The sequence below is a fragment of the Leptonotus elevatus genome, chromosome 7 (genome assembly GCF_054856555.1).
Source record: "Leptonotus elevatus isolate MCC_2025b chromosome 7, RoL_Lele_1.0, whole genome shotgun sequence".
Classification (NCBI taxonomy): Eukaryota; Metazoa; Chordata; class Actinopteri; order Syngnathiformes; family Syngnathidae; genus Leptonotus; species Leptonotus elevatus.
Genome location: NC_141245.1, coordinates 3,340,634 through 3,364,481, shown reverse-complemented (window position 1 = coordinate 3,364,481; position 23,848 = coordinate 3,340,634). Strand labels below are relative to the sequence as shown.

Here is a 23,848-nt window from a genome sequence, read left to right as displayed (position 1 = left end):
TATCCCTGAACCCCCAGTTGCTCCTGATGCTGTGTCATCAGTAGGTAAATGAGTAATCTAATGTAAAGCGCTTTGAGGGCCTTGTAAGATGAAAAAGCGCTATGTAAATGAAGTACCATTTAGATGTCAAATTATAGTTACTGACATTCCTGAACAGAAAAAAACGAATTTTAGTGGTTAAATGCTGAGCTTGCTTAAATTCGGATTACTTAGAGAAGTACATTTGGGTATAAAAAAGTAAATTCCGTTTGAAATGAGTCGTTTGCGTTCCAATTTTTTAAAACATCAAGAGCTCACTGAAATTATATATCATAGCATTTACTACTTATGGCTTCATGTAAACCCGGGGATGAATTTAGGATCACATCTGAAATAGTTTGTTTGTCAGGAAACTCAACTGCTTGCTATTCTGGACAACTGTCGCCAGTACTAATCAAATCTGTAACTACCACATGTCTCAATTTTTTGGGTAAATATGTACTCTATTTGCCTTTTTGACAGAAGTGTTTACAAGTTCACTACCTTTTCACCATTTTCTAATTTAATCATATTTTCATCTTATCCTCCTGTGTATCTTTCTTTCATGTCTCTCTCTCTTTCGATCATTTGTGACATGTGCACCATGACCCAGGATGTGTTTGAGTAGCTTCTGTGCTGCTGGGATCTGTCCTATGGGCATGGATGCCATTGTGCCTTCCTGTTTGTCCTACTCTCCACCTACTGTCACTGCTACTGTTTTGCCATCTGAATTCTGACAGCATGGTCATCCTAATGTTTCTATATTAATTTCCAATCAGTGAATTAGATTATGATTGTAGACCTGTCTTCATTGCAGGATCTTCATGGTTTTTCAACATTTGTACCGTAAAGTTTGGACAATAAGCTACAATCTTTCCCCCCACTCCCCCAGTTAACCTCCTTTTTTGCAGACTTTTTTCATTTTCTGCTTCTGTTAAACTCGCCAAAATCGTTGACTTGTTAATAATCATTATTTAAATCAAATCTGCTCACATGTATTTCACTGATAGCTAAAGTTTTTAAATTGAGCGGGCAAAGTGTTCTTGCTTTAAGTTCAAAATATTTTCAACAATGCCTAACATGCTATCTTAAAAGGGAAGCCAACCCAAAAAATTCCTTAACAATACAATGAAAATAATTTCTACGCAGCCCCACTAGTCTACACACACTATTGGGATTATTATTGCTTTGTGTTTTTATCCATCTCTGGGGGCGGCCATTTTGCCACTTGTTGTAGACAAAATCACAACACAGTCGTTCAGGGATCATGTAACTAATCGACCAATCACGGCTCACCTGTTTTCTGAAACTGAGCTGTCATTGGTTGTTACCTGAGCAACTATGATGTCATTTTCAGTCAACAGCAAGTGGCAAAATAGCCGCACCCTGAGATGGATAAAAACAGGTGGAACACAATGTTAATCAGAATGTCGTGTCTCGACTAGTGTGGGAACCAGGGTATTATAGTTTGGAATTTTCATTTTAGTTAGTTTTGATTTGTTTTTGAGTTTTTTTGTTTTTATTTAGTTAGTTTTAATTAGTTTTAGGGTGGTTCTGTTAGTTTGTATTAGTTTTATTTATTTGATTCTTAGTTTTATCTTAGTTTTAGGTAGTTTCAGTATTAGTTTTCTTTTTGTATGTGTATTACAGTAATTTCTGGACTAAAAGGCACACCTGACTAGCTGAATTTGGGGAATACTCGAGTTTATTACACATATAAGACGTACCCGACTGTAAGCCGCCGGTGTTTTAATGTTACCGCACCGGGTTCCCGCTACTTTCTTTTCCATAATGAGGGTGTAAATTGTCTCGCTCTCGTTCTGTCTCTCCTAATGTATTTGGGCTCACTTGGTTTGTTTTGCTCTGCCTGACGCTCTTTATAGTGCGCCCCTTTGTGATCTGATGGATAAGCCAAACCTTTGTATTAGCCGCAAGGTCGAATGCAAGTGAAAAAAGTAGAAATTACTGTATTTATGCGCAATATTTACATGGGAAAATGAAAAAAAGTAACACATTACTTACCTAGCGGTGCATTCCGGCTGAGTTAAATGAAAAAGTAGGCGAGCCGAGTCATTGGAACCAAAAATTCAAGCAGGCAAATTTGTCGCCGAAGAGCAACGTCATCTGAAAGTGCTTTACTATTGGCTGCTGCTAGATGACATCACTTCTGTGACACACTTTCAAACGTCTTTATTCCGGTTAATATCAAAATAAATATACTTAAAATCACATTTAAAATCATCTCCAAAGGCTCATGTATATTACCAAAGACTACAATTTTTAATTTCAAGCATTTTCTATAATTATAGTTAGTTTAATTAAGTTTTGTAAAATGTAATTTCAGTTAGTTTTCGTTTTAAAAAAAGCATTTTCGTTTTTATTTTATTTTGTTAACAATTTTTTAATTTTAGTTTTAGTTTTAGTTTTTTCGTTAATTTTCATTTACTAAAATACTCTTGGTGGGCACATAAAACATATAATGAATGAAAAAAAATGAATTTGTGGTTGACTTCCACTTTGATGTTTTCATGCAATTGAACACGTATACAATATAGCAAGGCTACTTAGATTGTTTGAAACCATCAAACGGTTACTTTAGCCTAATTACAGCAGTAACAATTACAAATGGAACACAACAATCGTCATATGTACATTGTATATATTCTCTTTGCTCTATGGAAACAATTACAACAGCTGGAGTTTAGTTTTAGCTTTAGTTTGCTGACAGTCTACTCCTTGACATCATCCACAAACTCACAAACTGCGCTGTGAAATCAAACCACTTATTTCGAGCCGTAATATTAGCCCAAGGTATCAGGTCAGCGAGAGGCTGTGGACCATGCCCGCTATGCTATGCTATGCTATGCTATGCTATTAATGTGCCTGCGAGTGTACAGCAAACACCTCATTGGTCATGCCTTCTGCCAATTGGTTAGTTTTCCTCAGGCATAGTGGGTTCCTAAAACTCATATTAAAATTTAAAGCGGGGAATTTTTCTCCCCCACAAATGTACAACAGTTTTATATTGACAGTTAAAACAACTCTGACAAATGTATTCAGTATTTTTTTAATCCCAAGCTTTCCTTTTAAGTTTGGATTCATTTCTTTGGTTTTTAATGGGTGTAGTGCATATTCCAATGCCCACAATAGACCAAATTTTACGGTATAAACATTTTGTTTTGATATAAAATTTTGTAATCACATGCATGTGTCATCATTTGGTCTGTTTTGTATTTTCCATGCGTATTGTCTGTCATCTAATGCTTCTTTCAAAACACCATCATTTAGTCCTGCATGTATTTGTCAAGTAAATCACTGCCACTATCTTTGCATGTGTGTTAAAATGTTCTGACTTGTCTATGTCTGCCCGCTTCCCTCACAACCCCTTCCTACTTTTCTCTCCCTTGTATCTGTTTGGAATGGATGGACTGTTTACCCAAGAACTCTTTGAGGGGCCGCCGCTTGTCCCCTCTGGCACATCGAAGCCTTCTCAGTGAGACTGTGGCCGAAGGAGGAGAGCCTTTAGAGCAGAGCAAGGACAAAAAAGAGACCCAAGATAGAGATGAGGAATCAGAAAATAAATGTAGTGACAAAAAAGGGGATGATAGTGATACTCACAAAGATCTGGTGGAAGGTCACGGGAGTCTAGAAAATGAGCATCAGGAATCCAGTAATGATGAGGATGAAAAGAAAAGCAAGACCAAGCTAGACCAGGAACATTTGGCTAATGTAGGTGACAAAGATGGCAGACTTGAGAGAGTTCAGCATGATGAGATCTTTGACAGCGAGAAGATGGAGTGTGCAGAGGTGATGGGGAAAGAAAATGTGCAAGGTAAAGAAAATTCCCAAAATAATGACACAAATGTGAAGGAAAATGACAGTGGGGGAGTAGTGCAGAAGAGTACTACAGATGATTATGGTGGACAAGATGGAGGAGAGGAAGAAGATGGTGAAAGTCATGGAGATTTGGAGCGATGCTCCCTGAGCCAGAGGAAATTGACAGACGATGAAGCTGAGGTGTTGGAGAGTTGTGTAGCCAGTGATGATGGAGACAAACAGTTGAAAGACGAATCAGATGCCCACAAGGCTCTGATTGAGGAGGAGGCCATGGAGATTTTTGAGATGGAAACAACTGAATCTGCCCAGCGAGGCAAGAAGGCGGGACTGAGTGACCATAAAGTGTGCGGCCAAAAGAGGGAACCTGGCAAGATGGAGGGTGTGAATAATAAATCCCCCCTTCCTGCAGAGGTAGGGTTTGCTATTAAATCTCTGTGTGCTGTGTGCTCACATGACATGTTGCTAGCTTACTCTTCCAGGTATAGAGGACCAAAACAAATAAATTACTAAATAAATTAATTAATAAAAATGAAAATAAAAACGGATATAAAAATACACTGTAATTCAAAATAAAAAAAATAAAAAAAGATAAATGGAAATTAAAAACAACAAAATATCACTAAATAAATAAATACAAGTAAAAATAAATATATTAATAGAATTAAATGACAATCAATAAATAAAAACGCTCTGCTCTCACATTTATTTGTTTCATGCTGCAGATGCTGTCAGGTCGAAATGTTATGCAAATGAGGAGGCAGTCCTGAGCGTGTCTTGGGTTGGGCTCCGCTGTTGCATGAAATAAATAAATGTGAGAGCAGAACTTTTTTATGTATTGATTGATAATATATATATATATATATGTATAAGCTAAGGGGGGTTCTCGTGCCAGTATTTACAGAAGTAGTCCCGGTAGTTACAACGGCGCGATAATCTCCTAATTATAAATAATAATAATAATAATAAAATAATAAAAGAGCACCTCCAAGAGTATTCACGTTCTGACTGGAAATGAGCAGTGCATCGTCTCAACTACCGCAACGTGAGCATTCGACATTGCTCGGCTACGCTCGGCTACCCGTTTTCAAGGTATGTTCGGCTTAGCTAGGGTGTTCAAATTCCGAAAATGAGTTTAAACTCCGAGGCATTTTTTACTCCGATTTTTTGGTTGAAGTCTGATTTGTACGAGTTCAGAGACATTCAAACTCCGAGGTTCCACTGTACTTGAAAAGCTACATTGTGTGAAACATTGGCATGTCTAGCCCATTTTGGGGGGTGCTGAAGCACCCCTAAATTAAATCCCAGCACCCTCAATATTTGAGAACTCTGCAGATTTTAATAACTTGCATGCTCATTTTTTAAACAAGCTAGAGAAGTGTTGAAAACATGCAGTATTTGATATAAAAGTAATAATTTATCAACAAAATAGTAACAGTAAAGCCAATTTAGTCACCGACAAGCCAGACTGTGCAGTCTTCCTTTGAGTGAGTAGCTACTTAAACAAGCATATGTGGCAAATTTCTTAACTTCTAGCACTCAATATCAACACATTATTTTCAATATGGCAGAGGCATCTTTTGTTGAATTACAGATAAAACTTTTTAATTAAAAAAATATAGAAGTTTACGCCTGTAAACATCATTAAGCATATAATTTGTACATGCTTTTAAGGCAAATCCTTGTTTATTTTTAACAAATTTAAAACATAAATCATGCTGTTTCTACTAAGTACTGTCTCAAATGTTCTCCAATTTCTATACTGTAAATGTATAGGATCGGAAGGAGTAATATGGCGGCCTCGCGGCTTCGAAACTCTTTGCTTATCGGCTATCCCGTCATATATTCAGATCAGTGATCTGTACAATTATTGTATGTACACCTTTGCAAGGAAGCTAATACTCTGTGTGCACTCTGACAATGAAAGTGCCACTGTTACCTACTGTAGTGGATGTGCAATTACACTTTATTAGACAAACATTTTCCCTGGGGTCAGACCCACCCCTATTTGAGAAATATTTTTTTTCTCTGGACCTGGACTCCCCAACCCTGCTTATTAGTTTACCGTGCTATAATAACAATAATAGGTCCAGTGTTTGTGGACTAAATTGTTCGATAAGCTATTTTCTTCTATTTTGTCTCACAAAGATGTCAGAAAAGCTTTTGGACCTGAATGATCTGTCTGGCTCTATGAGTCCACTGGAGGATAATGATAATGAAGAAGATAGGGAAGATGCGATGGATAAGTACCAGTACATAAAGGGCGAGGCTGCCAAGAGGTTAGTTGCTTCCCTGCTGTTTATGGTCATACTTTATCTATCGAATAGTTTCCAGACACCAGCTACCTTGTGTTTCTACTGTGCCACTCATATTTCTTGTACATTTTACCAAACAGAAGAAAGTCATTGATGGACTGTACCCATTTTTAAAACTGATAAAAGAATGAAAAACACGTTCTGTTCTCAGAATAGTCATGATTCAAATTAATGAATATTGTGAAGACGTAAGTGATTTTAATGAATTAACATTACAAATGCTTTTTCTCCAAAGGCATTTGCAGCCTGCAGATAAAGACAAACCTGCATCTCCAAAAATAGACAGACTGGTGCTACACCAATCAAGCGTAGGGAGCCAACAAACAGGAGCTGGTCTCAGCTCATCTCTGAATCTACAAAGGCCTGAAACATCCCGAGGTCGGCTGCCCCGAACTTCCAACACCCAAATCAACGAAGGAGAAACTGCCTTGCGGAATTTCGTGAGCCCATTAGACAAAGAATCAAAATTTGAAATCAGAAAAGATGAGACGAAAGAAGAGAGGGAGGAAGAAAATGAGAAGAGGAGGACTAAAGAAGAACCCAGTCAAAATGAGAGGAACGGGGAGCAAGACGGCAAGAGTGGGGATACAATTTGCAGAGTGGAGAAGAATAAAGAGCAAATATCAGTGGATCCGAAAAATCGATTGATATATCTTCAAGAGACAATGAGCAGAGAAGAAGAAGAGGAGAAGGAACGTTTGAAAAGAGAAAAGGAGATTAGAGTATCTCTCCTCATGGAGGAGATAAAGAGAGAGGAGGAGGCAGAGAAGGACCAATTATTGCAGGAGAAGGAAAGAAGAAAACGTCTCCTCCAAGAGGAGCTGAGAAGCAAAAAAACAGAGGAGGAAAATCTTACAGAAGAGAGCAAAGAAAAACTGAGGTACTGTGGTGGTATTTAGTAGGGGTGTGCCACAATTATTGATTCTCATAAGATTCGCAATTCTCATTTAATACGATTCATAATCGATTTTAAATGTCCCAAAATCGATATTATTGAAATTATTTTATACTGTCTTGTGAGCGCTGTTCATGTTGTACATGATTTGGCCACTTGGGGGTAGTGTGGTTCTGCTTGTTCTGGTACACTGGTAAGCTGTAGCCACATTAGAGAGTAAAAGGAAAAAGTCACAATCAAGTTATTCCAATAAAAGTTGTTGTTTTTTGCAGCATAGGAAGAGCATATGCCAGTAAATAATGTTAACATGCTTCTCTATATACATTCCTGAAGCGTTTTGTATGAATAGCCGATCTTTTGAGTGGTAATAAAAGTGCTGCGAGTTGCGCGCTAATTAGCATTAGTGAGTCAGACTGGAGTAGATCATGACGATTCTTACTTTGCAGACCTATAAATTGAAGCAGAAATCATTGTCAATCAAATCATGTTGAATCAATAATCGTTCTGAATCAAAAATCGATTCTGAATCGAATCGCAGACCCACAAATCGGAATCAAATCAAATCGTGAGACAGACAAAAGTTTCCCACCCCTAGTAATTATGGATTCTTATGAGCACTCGGCACTTTCACAATTCTTGTTTTTAAACATCCTCGCTTTATTTAACAGATATGTTTTGTGTGAAAGATTTAATACAAAAAAGATGAAGATGAACAAATAGAAATTCAACACATTTTCCCTATTACCCATTTCTCCACTGGTATTTTCTACGTAAAAAATATAGCAATTGTCAATGAGACTTAAACAATGTAGTTTACCCTTCACATCTCACATTTCCAAAAGTTGCTTCAGTTGATTTTTCTATCCAATCCAAGATGTGTAACGTTATTGGTAATGCATCATTTATACAATACCAAATTACATTTGCTGTTGAAAAAAAAAAGGGACTTTAAGTTTTGTTTTGAGTCCTTGATTTGTTTAATCTGCCTCATCAGGGCTCTGAAACAGCATCTCCTGTCCAAGAGGCAAGAAGAGGAAGTAAGGTTGAACAAGGAGTCCGACAGGATGCTGGATGCGCTGAAAGAGTCTGCTATGAAGGAGAGAGAGAGGCAGCTACATGAGCTCAGGTCAGCCATAACGGTGCATGCGAGCAGTTGTTGAATGGAGTGATTTTTAATCATGAAAAAACACAAATTAATCTCTCGCTGCTACTACTTGAATGTTCATAGTAGCTTGATAATAATGATTACGTTAATGATGTACACATACAGAGTGATATCACAGCCTATCCGTGGCACTGCTACAGTATAATAAACTGAGTTATTAGTTTTGGATTTTTTATTATAGTTTTGTTTTGTTTAGTTCTAATTAGTTTTTAAAAGAGATTATTTTTGTGTGTAGTTTTTATTTGTTTTAGTTTTGGGGAAATTGCATAGTTTCAGTTGAGTTTTTATTAGTTTCAATTTTTTTTTTTTTTTTAATGGTATGGCGCAAGATTTTTTTTAGAGATCACAATGCGTATTGTTTATTATTTAAAAATATATAGAAAAATGTAAAATGTATTAACTTACTAGCAAATAAAGAGAGAGAGAGATTCATGGTTTTTTTTCCCAAAACGCGATTATAATCTAAATAATGCCAAATGCAGCTCTGCCGTTTTCTTCCAACTTTTGCCATACTATTGCTTTTTTTAAATTTTTAATTTTTTATTTTTTACCCATCAGGCCGTGTTCATCAACGTGCTACGTCACTTCATGGACGTAGAGTTGCCGTAGGGCTGTACAACAATATTAAATATTTCCAAAAAGCTCACAAAGACGGAAACAAAAGGATATTTTCTCTACGATTTTCGTTTTGGTTAGTTTTGTGAATAGTCAATGCCGTTTTAGTTATCGTTTTTCAAAAAAACTGCTTGTTTTTATTTTATTTCGTTAACGAAAATGTTTTTTTAATTTTAGTTTCAGTTATGTCATTCATTTTCATTTACAATAATAACCTTGATAATGACTGACATCTAGGTTATGCAACGATTGTATAGTGATGACTATAATTTGGCCGATGAGAGCGCAGTCAGTTATTTGCAACTCAACCCCCTACCTGGCTCTTGCTCCACCCTCACTAATATTTGAAAACGGCGCTCAAAGGGGGTGTTGCCTGGAGGACCATTGGGCTTGGATACACTCCACGGTGGCAGAGCGACTACGTCAGTTTGTGGAAGTGACATTCGTAGTCTCAGCTTGTCCAATGAGAGGACAAACAGCCAAATTGTGTTTAACCTAAAGATGGCGCCACACAGACCCCAAAGTTCAAGCTTTCAACAAACACGCACTAAAATGTCAAAATAATGACCAGGACATGTAGACAGCATTAGTAGACACCCGTTTATACAGTTCATCAGCAAAAAATTAATAAATCTGATTTGGTGTTGAGTTGCTCTTTAAAAACTGTAGGGCAAGCCACAGTGCAGTAAGAAAATGCACCCCAAATAAGGTAATGAAGCCCCGGGCGATTCTGCTTCTGTGTGAATTCCAGCCTGAAGCTTTTTGGTGGTCTCAAAACATTTCCCAGGAAAAAAGGTTATGTGATCACTAGGCCCGACTATCAATCAATCAAAAAAAATAGATTTCGATTCACAAGAGTTCAGTTCCATTCGATTAGTAAGTTTTGTGGCGGCAGTAACTGGTCAAATTATTTAGTTTATTAATGAAAGTAACACGTTATAACCACTTAAGTGTTACACAAACATTGCATGATTGAGATGAAAATAGGGGGGGGGGGGTTGGGGGCCTGGGGGTGGATGAGGGGCAGGGGGGTCGTCAGGGGAGCAGGGGCTATGGACCGGTGGGGTGCCTGGCGGGCCCGCCGTGCCCCGTCCTTTTTTTTTTCTTTTTCTTTTTCTTTCTGGAGAGCTCAGTTCATTCGGTAATTTTACCGATTTGACATGTCATCATCATTGCTCTTTTTTTTTATTGTATTTGTATTTTTATTATTTTATTAATTTTTTTATTAATTTTTATTTTGTATGTGGGTGTGCATGTGCGTGTGTGCGTGCGTGTGAGTGTGTATTCATTAGTTCACCTAAAACCAATTTAAAAATCCTATACCGTTCACCTAAACCGAACACTTCAGAATCCAGCCAGAGTCGTAAGGCCGTCAGGAGACCCGAGGAAGGACCAAAGAAAAGAAAGGAAATTGAAATCCAGCACCGACCAGACACCACCCACCAACCACCGGGCCACCAACCAGAGTCCTTCACCAACCCCAGAAACATCTAAATTCCAACAAATCAGGGAGACCTCAAGAGACCAAAGGAGAGACTGAGGAAAGGAAGGAAGGATAGACTAAGCAGAGTGAGGAGTGAGATCCACAGACAACAGCCGTGCCCCGTCCTGCTGCGTTGGGTTGGGGGCGCGGGCCGTGTTGGGGTGGGGGGCGCTCCTGGATCCTGGGTTTGCTCTCCAGACGGTGGCCCCTGCGGGGCCCGGGGGTTGTCCTTTGGTGCTGCCGTGGCCTGGGGGGCCCTGAGGTGTTGCGCTTGCTCTGTCCTGGCAGGGGTCGACGGCTCCCCTCTTTGGTGGAGATTTTCATGCATGCCAGATCCACCACACCAGCATCTATCGAAACTCAAACACAATCTGCTTCTTCCTCTGGTCGTTGAATCGGTGGAGGCTGGTGTCTGTGGATCTCACTCTGCTTCATCTGTACTTCCTTCCTTTCCTCAGTCTCTCCTTTGGTCTCTTGAGGTCTCCCTAATTTGTTGGAATTTAGATGTTTCTGGGGTTGGTGAATGACTCTGGTTGGTAATCCGGTGGGTAGTAGGTAATGTCTGGTCGGTGCTGGATTTCACTTTCCTGTCTTTTCTTTGATCCTTCCTCGGGTCTCCTGACAACCTCACGACTCTAGCTGGATTCTGAAGTATTCGGTTTAGGTGAACGGTATGGGATTTTTAATAGGTTTTAGGTGAACTAATTAAAAAAAAAAGTGTATTGTGGCACATTTATTAAAGCTACTGAATGTAGAATATTAAATGTTTTATCACTACTGCCACCGGCTGACAAAAAATGGAACTGAACACATACCCTTCTTCACATACACACCGCACTCATTATGTCACAGCCGCAGACAGGGCGGGGGATATTCGAACCTGAATCCAGTCTAAAAACTATTGGCCAGAGGCTTGCAGGAGTACCCATTGTGAACAGCTAATGTGTTAATCTACTAATTAGAAGACATTTCAGTCATAAATGGTCAAATAAAAAGGCTACTGCAAAGATATTTTTGGGAAAAAAGTTCCATATTACAGCTTTAACAAGACTGAATAGTTACATGAAAGTAATGTACTGATCCTTATTTAATACAGTTGACATTCATTTTATTAATTTTCTTTTGTATGTTCAGGGAGGAGAGCGAAGCCATGCTGAAAGACTTGCGTATCGCACTTGAAGAAGAAAAGGCAGCAGAGCGTGACAAGTTTGAGGCTCAGAATAAGCTGGACATTGAGCGTCTGAAGGCTGACAAAGAAGAAAAGCTGCAAGCGGGGAAAAAAAAAGTAAAAGACGAGAAACTCAACTTTTTTAAGCAGGAGTTTGTTTTGTTTTTTCCGTTATGAAAAAACAGCAGTGAGCATGTAAACTCTCCATGACGTCATTATGATCATTTTTATACTGTTTGTGCGCTTAAAGGTCACTGGCACAGAGAGGAGAAGGGAGCTGATTGGTCCACGCCCTGAACAACAGCTAGCAGAGTACCACAGAGAGGTACTCTATTGGGAGTAAGTTCACTGTAATAAAGTTTTAAATTGACCCTTACTTTGCCTGCACAGCTGTCTGATTTGCTCCTGGAAGTGCGGGAAGAAGTGCAGCGTGACCATGAGAAGAAGCTGGAACAGCTAAAGGAGGAGCACAAGAGAGAGCTGAAAAACATCAGAGAGAAACAACTGGAAGAGGTCAGAAGAATGTATCTGCTCTCATTTTGTGCTAAGAGAGAGACGTCGTCTATCTAAACCAGGGGTGGCCAAGTTCGGTCCTCGAGAGCCCCTATACAGCCTGTTTTCCATGTTTCCCTCCTGCAGCATAGCTGAATCTAATGATCAGCTAATCAGCAAGCTTTACAGAAGCCTGATAACGATCCTGATCATGAATCAGGTGTGTTAGTGGAGAGAAACATGGAAAACAGGCTGGATATAGGGGCTCTTGAGGACTGAACTTGAGCACCCCTGATCTAAACAAAGCCGTCTATAATTTCAGCAAGCCTGCATTTGCATAATTAGATGGAGAAGCAACACTCCTTAACAGACCCATAAACATTAAGTAGTGTATATTACATTTTTGTTGATTATTTCTTGTCAATGGGCTTTTTGATTCGTGTTTTATTGTAGTTAACGAAAACTTACAAAATAACAAAAAATCTGAAAAATGAAAACAAAAATACTTACCGAAAACTAACTGAGACCACATTTTACGTTTACAAAACTAGCTACTTGCATTGTACTTAACAAGTAGTCTTTGAAGTCAATTGCCTCCAAATAGTCCACTTGTTGCATGAGCACAGTGGAGACGACAGGGACATGAACGCCTTGGGTGTTTAGTTTACTTGTGTTTTTTTTTAAGTGTACGTGTGAAGTCTGTTTAAAAAAAAAAAAAACATCTGACTCTTGCAAAAAATAAAAAATTAACAGAGGAAGAATAAACATTTATTTAATTATAAACTAAACATGGTACATGTTTCAAAATGTACCAATTTTTCTATATTTTGTTTAAAACCAAAATAGATACATGAAAAAATGTTGTTATTATTTCCCCAAATATTTCAAATAAGCACATTTTAGAGCTGTAATTTTAATACTTTGATATTTTCACTCATATTGGCCCATGCCTATTTATAAAGTTTCCTGGTGTGTCTGTGAAAGCTGCTCCTTGCTCATGCACATTTAGACCAGGCATGCCGCTTGGTGGTAAACCAGAAGAGCTGCTAACAAAAACTTTTTTGTCATCCAGCATAATAAACACATCATTTGGGTATACATATGATTGTTACACAAAAAATGCAAGTAAATGTATGCAAAATATTGGGATATGTATCGCTTTGAAGATCATGTATTGGGATACATATGTATCGCGATATGGATTGTATCCGTGACCCCTGTATCGTGATACGTATCGTATCGTTGTTGGCAATGCCAAGCCCTATTTATTTATTTGTATTTATTTACATCTATTTATTTGGATATCAGCCCGAATAACGACATTCGAAAGTGTGTCATCTAGCAGCAGCCAATAGAAAAGTGCCTTCAGGTGATGTTGTTCCTAGGCGATAATTTTGCGTGTTTGATTTTTGGCTCCAATGGCTCATCTCGTCTGTTTTTTATTTAACTCAGCCCGAAAGACAATGCAATGCAATGTAAGAAGTGTCTTCCTTTTTTGGTTCATATATGAATAAAATACTGTATATAAAAAATTGTAAACTGTGGAACCAGGTTTAATCGTTCTCAACAAGAATTCAAACCGCAAATCCACTTAAAAAGTTGGCAAACCAGGCATCCGTAATACACAAGTAATATACAATTTTTTTTAAAAACAAAAAGTAATACAAAAACTAATCTAAAAATAAGCAGTTTACAGTGCTTCCTTGGGCCAATTTACTTCATTTTTTTTTAAATATAACTTTTTATTGAACACTTGGAACAAACAAGTTTTTAATACAGAAAGAACAAAACAAAGAGAAGGGCAATTACTGTACTGCTCTCCAATTTAGACAGGGCCTTGGCGCCATTTTGGGGCATTTTGGTGCATTTCAAATGAGCTCTTAATTTGCATAGGTGACTTTTTTAGCGATGAGCTTGGGGTAGGTTCCACAGCAAAAAATACGAATAGATACATTTGTGAATAATGATCTTTTGCAGTTGCTGTAATCCGCTGTAATCTATAGTAATTTAGTTCTTGATCTGTAACAGTTAATAACCATGAATATGTGTATAGTCGCAAATCAAAACAACCAATTCATGCTGGATTACCTGCCTAAACAAAGACAAAAGCCGAGTTGCAGCATTTTTAACTATACAGCAACTGGAAATTCATAATCTAATGTAGTTTTGTTTGTTAGGTGATGATAGAATAATAATAGTCAAGAGTCAAGATGGAAGAAGACAAGCATGAATGATCGTTTCTAGTTCAAAATGAGATAACATGAACCTGAATTTTAACTTTTTTAAAGACTTTTCTAATTCACTGATGAATTTTGTGTTGCTTTATCTTTAGAATTTGAATGGTTGTGTGTGTGTGTGGGTTTTTTTTGTGACAGGAAAGTGTGCAGAGGGACCGCTTGCTTTCTACGCTGCAGGTTGACAGAGAGCATCTTCAAGCCTCACATGCTCTTCAGCTGGAAAGACTCCACAAGCAGCTTGACAGTGAAATAGAGAAGGCACAGCAGACACATTCACACAGGGTAAGATCAGTCAGACTGAGACAAACATGATATGCATGCAACACAATGTTGTGCTTTTAAGAAGAGAGACTGCAGACTACAGTATTGCACCAGCGGGTAAAAGTGTGGCAGATGTTCTTATACATTCATACTCTGCCTCATAACAAAATGTAAAACTGTATCATATGTGTAGTATGTGCAGTACAATTTTAGAAACTTTTTTTTAATCCAAAAGATTGTGGCTGGATTGTTTGCAATTTCTCTTTCCGTCTGTGTTAGTGACCGTTCACAAATTACATAATCTTTGCATACAACACATCAGCACGTGCTGAGATTTCTTATGGAGAAACTGGATTAAATTAAATAAATTTTCATAAATATTCACCAGAAATCTATTCAAATGCATTTCTCAATCTGATAAAATGTAGTGTTAGCAGTGATTGGCCACTAATTACAACAGTTCAGAATTTTATGGTATCTCTCATTATGGAGAAATACGAGATTACATCATGGAATTTTAAGCCCTTCCACAGTTAAAATGTTATGTTACCTTTGACACCATGGCGATGTAATTTTTTATGTAATGCGGAAGTAAAACTCCCGGTTCAGTAAAACCCTCTCCCCGTGTGGTTGCCGCGCCCCTCTCGTCCGAGCCGGCTGCTGTGTGGCCACGCAGGACCGGCCAACCTTTGTAGCACAACCGCGTCTTTTTTTACATGTAAAAATTGGATGGATGTTTAATTCTTCAATAAACATTTGAAACAAAACGGCTCTTTGCTGCAAGAAATCATAGTGGAGGTTGAGGGGAGAAGAGGGGGGGAAAGAAAGAAAAGAAGGGGGGAGAAAAATGACCCTGAGTGGGTTGCGAACCGGAGACCTGCCGCTTATAGCGAGAGCGCGCTTAGCTACTACGCCATTCGTTCAGTTAGGTTCAACAGTGCAAAAAGTTTTACTTGTAGTTTACGCAAGTGTCATCCAGAACCCTTTCTGAGAATTTAAGACAGCCAATTGTCATTGCACTTTGGCATTGCAAATGTGAAGGATAATTAATTGCTTTGAATTTATTTGGACAAAACATTTACTGATGAAGGCTACTTTTATCACTACCCTGCGAGCATGGAGGTCTCAGAGAAAGTGGGCGTGCATTTAGTCCGCAGAGGCGGTGTGGAGGTGGGGCCGCACCTCATGACGTCCAAAAGTTCCAACAGCTCATTTTCTCAGGTTGGGACGGGCTGGTGCTTGGAAAGCAGAATGATCTAGATTTTTTCATAGAGGGCGAATGGAGGAACACATTAGCATTTTAACATGGCTAAAAGCTCCAAAAAGTTGATTTTTAAGTGACAAAACTATTCACCAAAAATATCAATGAAAACATCTCATGTTCTGATTGCTGCAGTAGTTGGAAAATGTTGGCAATTGTCGACAACTGCTTACTACAGAATTGGGTGGGTGACATACAATTAGAAAAAGAGTTTTCATTGATTTCTGGTGAAAATATTTCCAGTTTCTCCATAATGAAAATTATTGTTGCATAGTATGTCTCTCATTTGCATACGCTAAACAGTAATAAAGTCATGTTATGTGTCCATGTAAAACATTTGGAGGCTTTAAATACAAAACAATTAAATAAATAATAATCATTTATAGCAATAAGTGAGAGTGCTTTCTTGTGCCATGTAATGACATAATTTTACTCTGCTGGCCAATATAGTTCATGGCTTTTTTTGTAATCTTGAAATGTTTTATGTTGGTACTAATCACTTCCTGAAATGATCTGCATGGGATAATTCAGGAGGTTCAATACAGTTTTGCACAATGGAAAGGTGCATAAATTTTTTTTCTATAACCTTATCTTGTTTTTAGTACATTGTCACTAGATGGCCTCTTTAAAAAATGCGGAAATACACATTTAAAAGTCATGAACATTTGATTACTTCCAAGTCTTATTGTTTCTGCAGGAGTCAGAACTTCAGGATCTGATCAATCAGTTGGAGCTGAGAGCCAAAGAGTTGAAGAGAGAGGAGGAAATGCTATACAGCAAGGTACTATTTGTTCATTAACTCACCAGAATACAACTAAAGCAACTGTATGTGGATGAATAACGTCTCTTCTTAGACTGTAGATCTGAAGAGGAAGAGGAAGATGCTTGGTGAAGAAGAGGAGGATCTAGACAAACGAACAGGGGTGGCGTGTTTTGTTATGTAGCCAAAGGAAGTGAACTACATATTGATTAATATGGTATTTGTGTGTATCCAGGCCTTACACAAAGTTACCCTGGAGAGAGACCAGCTGTTGTTGGAGCTGGAGAAAATGAGGGAGGAGCAAGCTCAAGCTCGAGAACTCCTCCGCGTGGTGCGAGAGGAGAGGAACGAGGCCCGGCAGGAGGAGGAGAGGTCGAGGAAGGAGAGAGACAAACTCAGGGAGGAAAGTAAGAAGGTGAGAGAGGACAATGAGCGACTGGAGAGCAAGGTGGCTTTACTGGAGGAACGATGTAACCGGCTCAGCCGCAGAGTCAGGTATGCTGAAATGTTCAGTGATGTAGCTATGAAATTGAATGAACATGAAGTTGTTACCACGTTGCAAGCTGGATTTTAAGAACATGCAGTAATGAGTTTCTTCTGTATTGACTTAATGTATCCTGTTAGTGAGTTGGAAATACGTGAAGGGGGAAGCGCCTCCAGACAAAAGAAAGACAAAAATAAGGTGACGCCACCCTCCAGTGGCCAAAGAGACACATCACTACATGCAGGTGATCTGGAGGAACCGCTTCCCTCCACTGTACATGACAGTAACTGCGACATCCTAGCGTAAGTACAGTGGTGACTTTATATTATTGTAACATACTGATGTACTCATCCCTAATCGGTATTGAAAGTTTGAAATGTTATCCCAACATTTACACTCACCTCCAAAAGTGATGGGAGGTCAATCCCTTTTTTTTCCCCCCGGTAGACTAAAAACATTTGGGTTAGATATCAACAGAGGACAAACATTACAAGCACGATTTTCAGTTAACTATTATTAATTTCCATTTCAAGTCTTAAAATAAAGCCACTGAATGTAATTTTTTTGCTGTCTGCTGAATATTAGTTGTTTCCTTGAAAATGCAATTTTTTTAAGTTGCATGTATTGCAGAGGTGTAAATGTGCAAAAAAGCTGAAATGTCTTATATTAATTATTTTGATGTCAAACGCTAATGTTTTCAGTGTACAGCAAAAAATAATAATAAATCAAATACTCTTGGAGGCAGTGTATGCAACTGTGATTATTTACTTTTTTTTTTTAAATCCCAATCATTGCTAGGGATATATAGTCATTTCTAGACTAAAAGCTTTTTTCACTTGTATTCGACCCTGCGGCTAATACAAAGATGCGGCTTATGCATCAGATCACAAGTGGGCGCACTATAAAGGAAGCACAAGAACGTCAGGCAGAGCAAAACAAACCAAGTGAACCAAAATACAGTCGGAGAGACAGAACGAGAGCAAGACAATTTGCACTCTCATTATGGAAAAGAAAGTAGTGGTAACCTGGTGCGGCAACATTAAAACTCCTGCGGCTTACTGTTGGGTGCGGCTTATAGTCCAGAAATGACTGTACTGATTATCGGTGCTGAAATTCGGCATTTTGCTAATATTGGCGTTGGCCTATTTAAAGAATCATACGGTTGACAATAGATTAATTTAAAACTGTTAACTTCAGGAATCCACAATATATATTTTGTGCCAGGTCACTTGGAAAAAATACTTTTAATCTCAATGAATTTTTTTTATCTGGTTAAATAAGGGAAATTAATTTATAATTTATCTCTGAACCTTCTCTTTAAGTACAAATGTAACATTTTAGATGTTTTGAAATTTTGAAAAGAGCTATTTACTTGTTTAAGTTTGTATTAACTTTTTATGACATGCTAAATACTCTGAGAGTTCCCTGAACTTTGATGTCTATTGACTAAGATTAAAAAAAATAAAAACGTATATTGCAAATCTTAAAAAGTGAGTCAATAAACATTATGCTTTAAAAATGTCAACAAAGAGTTAGAGTTTGTATGTTTTTTTTTGTTTTGTTTTTTACATCAATATTTTCCCTTTTAGTGAAAATGAATATCAACTCTAAATATTGGTATATATAAATATCGGCCTCCTTGACTACTAATTATTGGTATCTGCCCTGTAAAAAAAACACATATCGTTCTATCTCTAATCCTTGCATCGCCATTGTGTTTCTTTTCTTAATGTGACTGGAAGTCGGCAGTTTACATTACTGCTACTGAAAATACAGCTTCATATGCAACACTAAAGCCATTTTAACTAATGGTCAATTCCTATCAGAATTTGCTCAGCATTTCCGACGTTCAGTTCAATTTAAAATACCGGTACATATATATTTTTGTCTGTGGAACAATTTAAGTTTTAATTCGCAAAAAATATAATTCACAACACTAATAAAGGTTCACACCTGTCTGTTCAGATTTGGCGGATTAAACTCCTCCCATTGTGCATCCATTGAAAAGACCAAACTCTTCCTGGAGAAGGAGGGCAGCCGACTAATGCAAAGACAGACTCTGCATGTGGCCCACAACAACTCCACTCAGCAATCCAACGTGGAAGGAAAGGTAACGCAGGGAAGCCATCCATATTCTCCTTGCATGTATATAACTGTCTTATTTCCTTTCCTCTCTTCTTGTCAGGAGGCACGAAGTTTGTTTGAGCTCCAGCAGATGGTTAAAAGTGGAAATGCTCTCAATCGCAGGAAAGAACAACTTAAGCAGCTCGACTCTTCCATAGCTGAGGAGGTTAGCATTGAGCATCATGTCACGTACAGTATGTCATGGGAGGTCCTCTGGCAGCTCAGGCTTATATATAGAAGCATAACTAAGGGTTGACCTAAGACATAAGTCAGACTTCGTTATACATTAAGTTAGAGAAATTATAGTGAGAGAAAAAAGTATAACCCAATATTAATCAGAATGCTGTGTTAGACTATTGGAGGTGCATAGAACATATTGTAAATAACTTTGGGGGGGGGGGGATGACCCCGACCCCGACCCCGACCCCTTTAATGTGGCTGTGGCATGCTTTTGTTAAAATACTCTCAAGAATTATAGCACTGTACATACCCTGTCTTGCTAAATTCCGCCAGATTTTAGACCCCTGTTTCATGCAGGGAAGGGAGCCTGAGCCGTGCAACTACCAAAGGCTTCACGGACATCTTTCCGACTGGATCTTGCTGCCGTGTTTCATTGTGTTTTTGTGTTGCTTTTCTACTTTTGGAAACAGCGTGGAGTGTGGAAAACAGTGAAAGCATTTTGACTCGTGATAGGAGCCAGTGCGTTGTATCTACACAGCAACAATGAGGGAGTGTTAATTCAACACCAATAGTGTTAAATTTAACACTTCAAACGTCTCTATATTGGTCCATGCTAAATATAGCTAAAACAACACTTTTTTTTACACTGAATTGTAGAACACTGATGGATGTAACGATAATGGCAATATTGTGATATTAAAACTGCCACAATATTGTCATTGTCATGTCACGATATTAAAAGCAGTCCTTTGTTAAAAAAAAAAAACCCTAATGGTCAGATGAAGGGGATCTTAATATGCTTGGGAATTGAGTCAATATGTTGAGGAACTCAATGTGTGTGTGCATTAGTAAGTGCCTCAATATTAAGTGTTATTAAAGATTGTAGATGGTTTATATGCATTGCTGTTATGTACAAAAGCACAATTTTGTTTGTTTTTAATGTGAGCTCTTTTTTTTCTTTAAAAAAAAAATTGTATCGTCAACCTCCCCATAATATTGTGATAATTATTGTATCGTGACCTTCATATCGTGATATCTTATCGTGATGTTTGGATATTGTTACATCCCTAGGCATCACTGGTCAAATTATTGTGTAGTGTTAACATCATATAACATCCAGCACTCAAAATGAGTTGCTTATACAGTACTGATAGTAGTGAAGAAATTATATGTCTTAGCTGTATTTGTTACATGACAGGAGCATTTTGGCAAATTTTGAAACATACTGGAGCAACCTGTCAATAGAGGAGTTTCAATAATCCAGCCTATAGGTAAAAATCTTTAAAAAAAATCATGGACTAGTTTTCAGCAACACAATTTTTGCTTTAAGATATTATGGAATGGTTTTAGTTGTATTACAAAGTCCTCGAGTTACGTCGTTTCGACGGCATCCGTGCCTTGTCCGTAGCAACTTCTTTTTTGTTAATTTCCCATTGTGATCACGCCATTTTAAAGTTATGTAAAGTTGTGTTGTTGTTGCCTCCAGCAACGGACGTCCATCGAGCAGGTCGGCTCACCATCAGGCACGTCACATTTCCGTGTTTAAGTTTGAATTAGCTCCGCCGTCCGTCAGCAATAAATGTTCGTGCGAAAACACGAAATATTGGTTCTGGGTCACGCAAATATGTTTTTTAAAACTACTGTACGAAGTATTTTGATGTAAATATCGACTTGAACGGTGAAATCCGACTTAAGTCGAAATTCGAGTTACATCGCCAGCGTAGGAACGGAACTCCGCCGCAACTCGAGGACTCCCTGTATATGTTAGTTGAAGAATAAAGAATCCTGATCAAAAGTATAATGCAAGTTCCTTTCTGTGTGCTGAATAATTTCTCCTTTCCCTTTACAGTCATTCCTTCAAGATGCGCCGCTGTTGACCGGAGAGCGGAAGGTCACATTTGATGTGACAGATTCAGACTTCAGCAGCACTGTTGATCCACCCAATGAGACAGGTGAGTGTAGCTTTTGCCTAAGGGGAGAAAAAAATGTTGTTTCGACTAAATTTTCCCTTCATCATTTCGTCTGTTATCCTGTCACTGATCAGGTGTAGCGTTCTTGGCCAAAGTCCAGGAGCTAGCAGATTCCCAGCAGCAGATCTCAGGCCAGCTCAACACTGTTTTGGGGGCTCTGGGATCATTAGCCCAGAAGCAGAGCAACACAACTCTGCCAGCCTTCCCCACAGTCCTGTCTCATTCCACTGCTGCCACAAGATCTTCACCCATCCCGGACCCAACCTCTTTCGGCCAACCTAACCCACTTTGGAAGTCGTCAACCTCCTACCCGGACAGCTACATCACGAGTGGGTTGAGAACGGCTGAGGATGTGACGCTGCGCAGATGGAGAGAGATCTTTCCTGGTATGCAAAGTAGATCCGATCGGCGACACTTGTTTGATACGGGCAGTGGTCATTCTTGTTCAGCTGTTGGCTATTGTTGTTGTTCCTCAGAAGCAGCTGCACTTAACTCCAACACCCCGAGGACATTCACCTCACCTGCATCCTATACACCTGCAGGGTAAAGTAATCTTTGCCGTTTATTACAGTCAGTCATGACAAATGTATTAATATTTACGTGTATTTAACACACATTTGTGTTTCCCCATAGCTTGAAAATGGATGACCGTAGACTGCAGCAGCTGATTGACAGCAACAAGAGGTGGCTGGAAATGCGGAAGAAAGACAACAGCGTGTATCCTTTTGTCACACATTCATCCGCAATAGCTGCGTTCCCATTAGAGTTGTTTGCAACGATATGGGACGTGCGTTGAACGGCGGCATATTGGCTCCATAACTGAATCGCTTTGTGATTAAAAAGACTTATCCCCTCCGGAGGCAGCTCCGACACGAAAACGAGTGGCCCCGTACTTTCTTTCCTCAGTGCTGGCCGGGGGTCACATGACTACGGGGTGTCACATGACTACAGGGAATGCGCAAAAAGTGTTTCCATTACACTTTTGCAAAATACTTCTATTTCGACACGTCTCAAAAAACACTTCATAAGCATAAAAACTTTGCGATATTTGAGTGTTTTTTCGAAAATCATGTGTTTCCATTACCAGCTTGCTTTTGCGCAAAACTGAGGGTAATGGAAACGCACCTACTTACTCATGATTGTTGCTTCCAGATTTTTACTGCTGATTTTGAACACTGTTTGTGCAGACATCATATGAAGTAAATTTTTAGCCACTTAAAGAGTCCCTTTAACTCTTAATGCTAGTAACAACTTACATGTCCATTAGAAACAAAACATTCAATACCAAGGTCGAGTTATGTAGGATGCATTTTTTTTCCTTGGGAAGGATTGATAAGGATTTGATTTGCCGAACCTTTTAAACTGCAAGCAGTTGAAGTGGTAATAAGCCAAACTGCCAGCAGAGGGTAGCAGTGCGTCATTTTAGATGGAAAATCCCCTCTGTTTGCTGACTGTTTACAGGGGAGACGGGATAGGGACTGTCATGGCAGTGAGAGTCAACAGACTTTTAAGTGGACAATTGGAAGAATACATCCAAACAGGGAACTTTCATATCTATCTATATCACAGAGTATGTGTTTTGGTAGCAGAAGTATGTGTGTGTCATAAATGAAGTACTACGATCTTGAAAATACGGCGAGTATGATGAGGTTGTCGCTCCAGTGCCTTTGTTTTACTAAATGCATTATTGTTTTTTTGTAAAGCACTTTGTGCTGTATTGCTTGAAGGTGCTATATAAATAAATTATTATTTTTATTATTATTTCGCAATCAAAAACCATTCCTACATGCTAAATTACCTGCTTCATCAAACCTTTGTTCAAATGTTCGAGGTGTCACAGAAGCAAAATATTAGCATCAAAGTCACTGTTTAGCTTGATGTTCATTTACACAAAAAGCAAATTTTCCTCGCAATTTTGGGTAAAGGGGCTGATTTTCTTAAAACTTAACTACTGTTACTGCTGATTACATTACTAGAGAATGCAAAAAGGTATAATCAAACTTTTGTTCTGGTAAAAGAGAATTGATAGATTTGATGTAAAAAATAATCATAGAACACAATATTCTGCAAGTCTTGAAAAAACAGTCAAAATGCTCTAAAATTACTGGCACTCGAGGGTTGTGATTAGTGCAAATGGCCGGCATTGAATAATGCAAACTAGCGGAATGTGAGGTAACTACCTTTTCAGGTACACGATGTCCATGCTTGTTCCCAAGGTACAAAAGCAGCTAATGCAAATAGTCTATAAGGTTGATTAAGCACTCAGTTATGTTTCCAGCCAATTCAAATACAGTAAAACACATTTGTAACGCCACAGCTAGTGCTGCCAAGTGGCAAACTTTGTTATCAATATCAATGTTATGTTCCAAGAGATGTAAACGTCGCTTTCATTAAGTTTTAATAAGTGCAATTCTGACGGTATGATAAGTCCATTAGCAAAAATATTGTGGTGTCACGGTATTAAAATCACAGCTCTAAAATGTTATTTATAAAAATAAAAATAAAGGGTAAATAAAAACAGCGTTAAATATTAGAAATGTGCCCAAAAATCTATTCTCATAAGAATCGTAATTCTCATTTAGTACG

General features: G+C 38.4%; 1 protein-coding gene across 3 annotated transcripts in view; it reads left to right on the top strand.

The window, feature by feature from the left end:
- The window catches only part of LOC147170387 (uncharacterized), a 40,647-nt gene that overhangs the window by 14,597 nt on the left and 2,202 nt on the right, over positions 1-23,848 (top strand). Inside the window, exons 9-26 of one of the 3 annotated variants that reach the window (XM_086080369.1) lie at positions 3,460-4,266; positions 6,001-6,131; positions 6,403-7,047; positions 8,057-8,188; positions 11,460-11,610; positions 11,744-11,818; positions 11,884-12,006; positions 14,361-14,504; positions 16,442-16,525; positions 16,599-16,667; positions 16,740-16,999; positions 17,129-17,290; positions 18,954-19,098; positions 19,174-19,278; positions 21,142-21,244; positions 21,337-21,648; positions 21,742-21,805; positions 21,896-21,979. In XM_086080369.1, the coding sequence (XP_085936495.1) occupies positions 3,460-4,266; positions 6,001-6,131; positions 6,403-7,047; positions 8,057-8,188; positions 11,460-11,610; positions 11,744-11,818; positions 11,884-12,006; positions 14,361-14,504; positions 16,442-16,525; positions 16,599-16,667; positions 16,740-16,999; positions 17,129-17,290; positions 18,954-19,098; positions 19,174-19,278; positions 21,142-21,244; positions 21,337-21,648; positions 21,742-21,805; positions 21,896-21,979 (3,596 nt within the window). Of the gene's footprint in view, positions 1-3,459; positions 4,267-6,000; positions 6,132-6,402; positions 7,048-8,056; positions 8,189-11,459; positions 11,611-11,743; positions 11,819-11,883; positions 12,007-14,360; positions 14,505-16,441; positions 16,526-16,598; positions 16,668-16,739; positions 17,000-17,128; positions 17,291-18,953; positions 19,099-19,173; positions 19,279-21,141; positions 21,245-21,336; positions 21,649-21,738; positions 21,806-21,895; positions 21,980-23,848 lie in introns of all 3 variants that reach the window. The other 2 variants (XM_086080368.1, XM_086080370.1) reach the window with 2 other exon arrangements.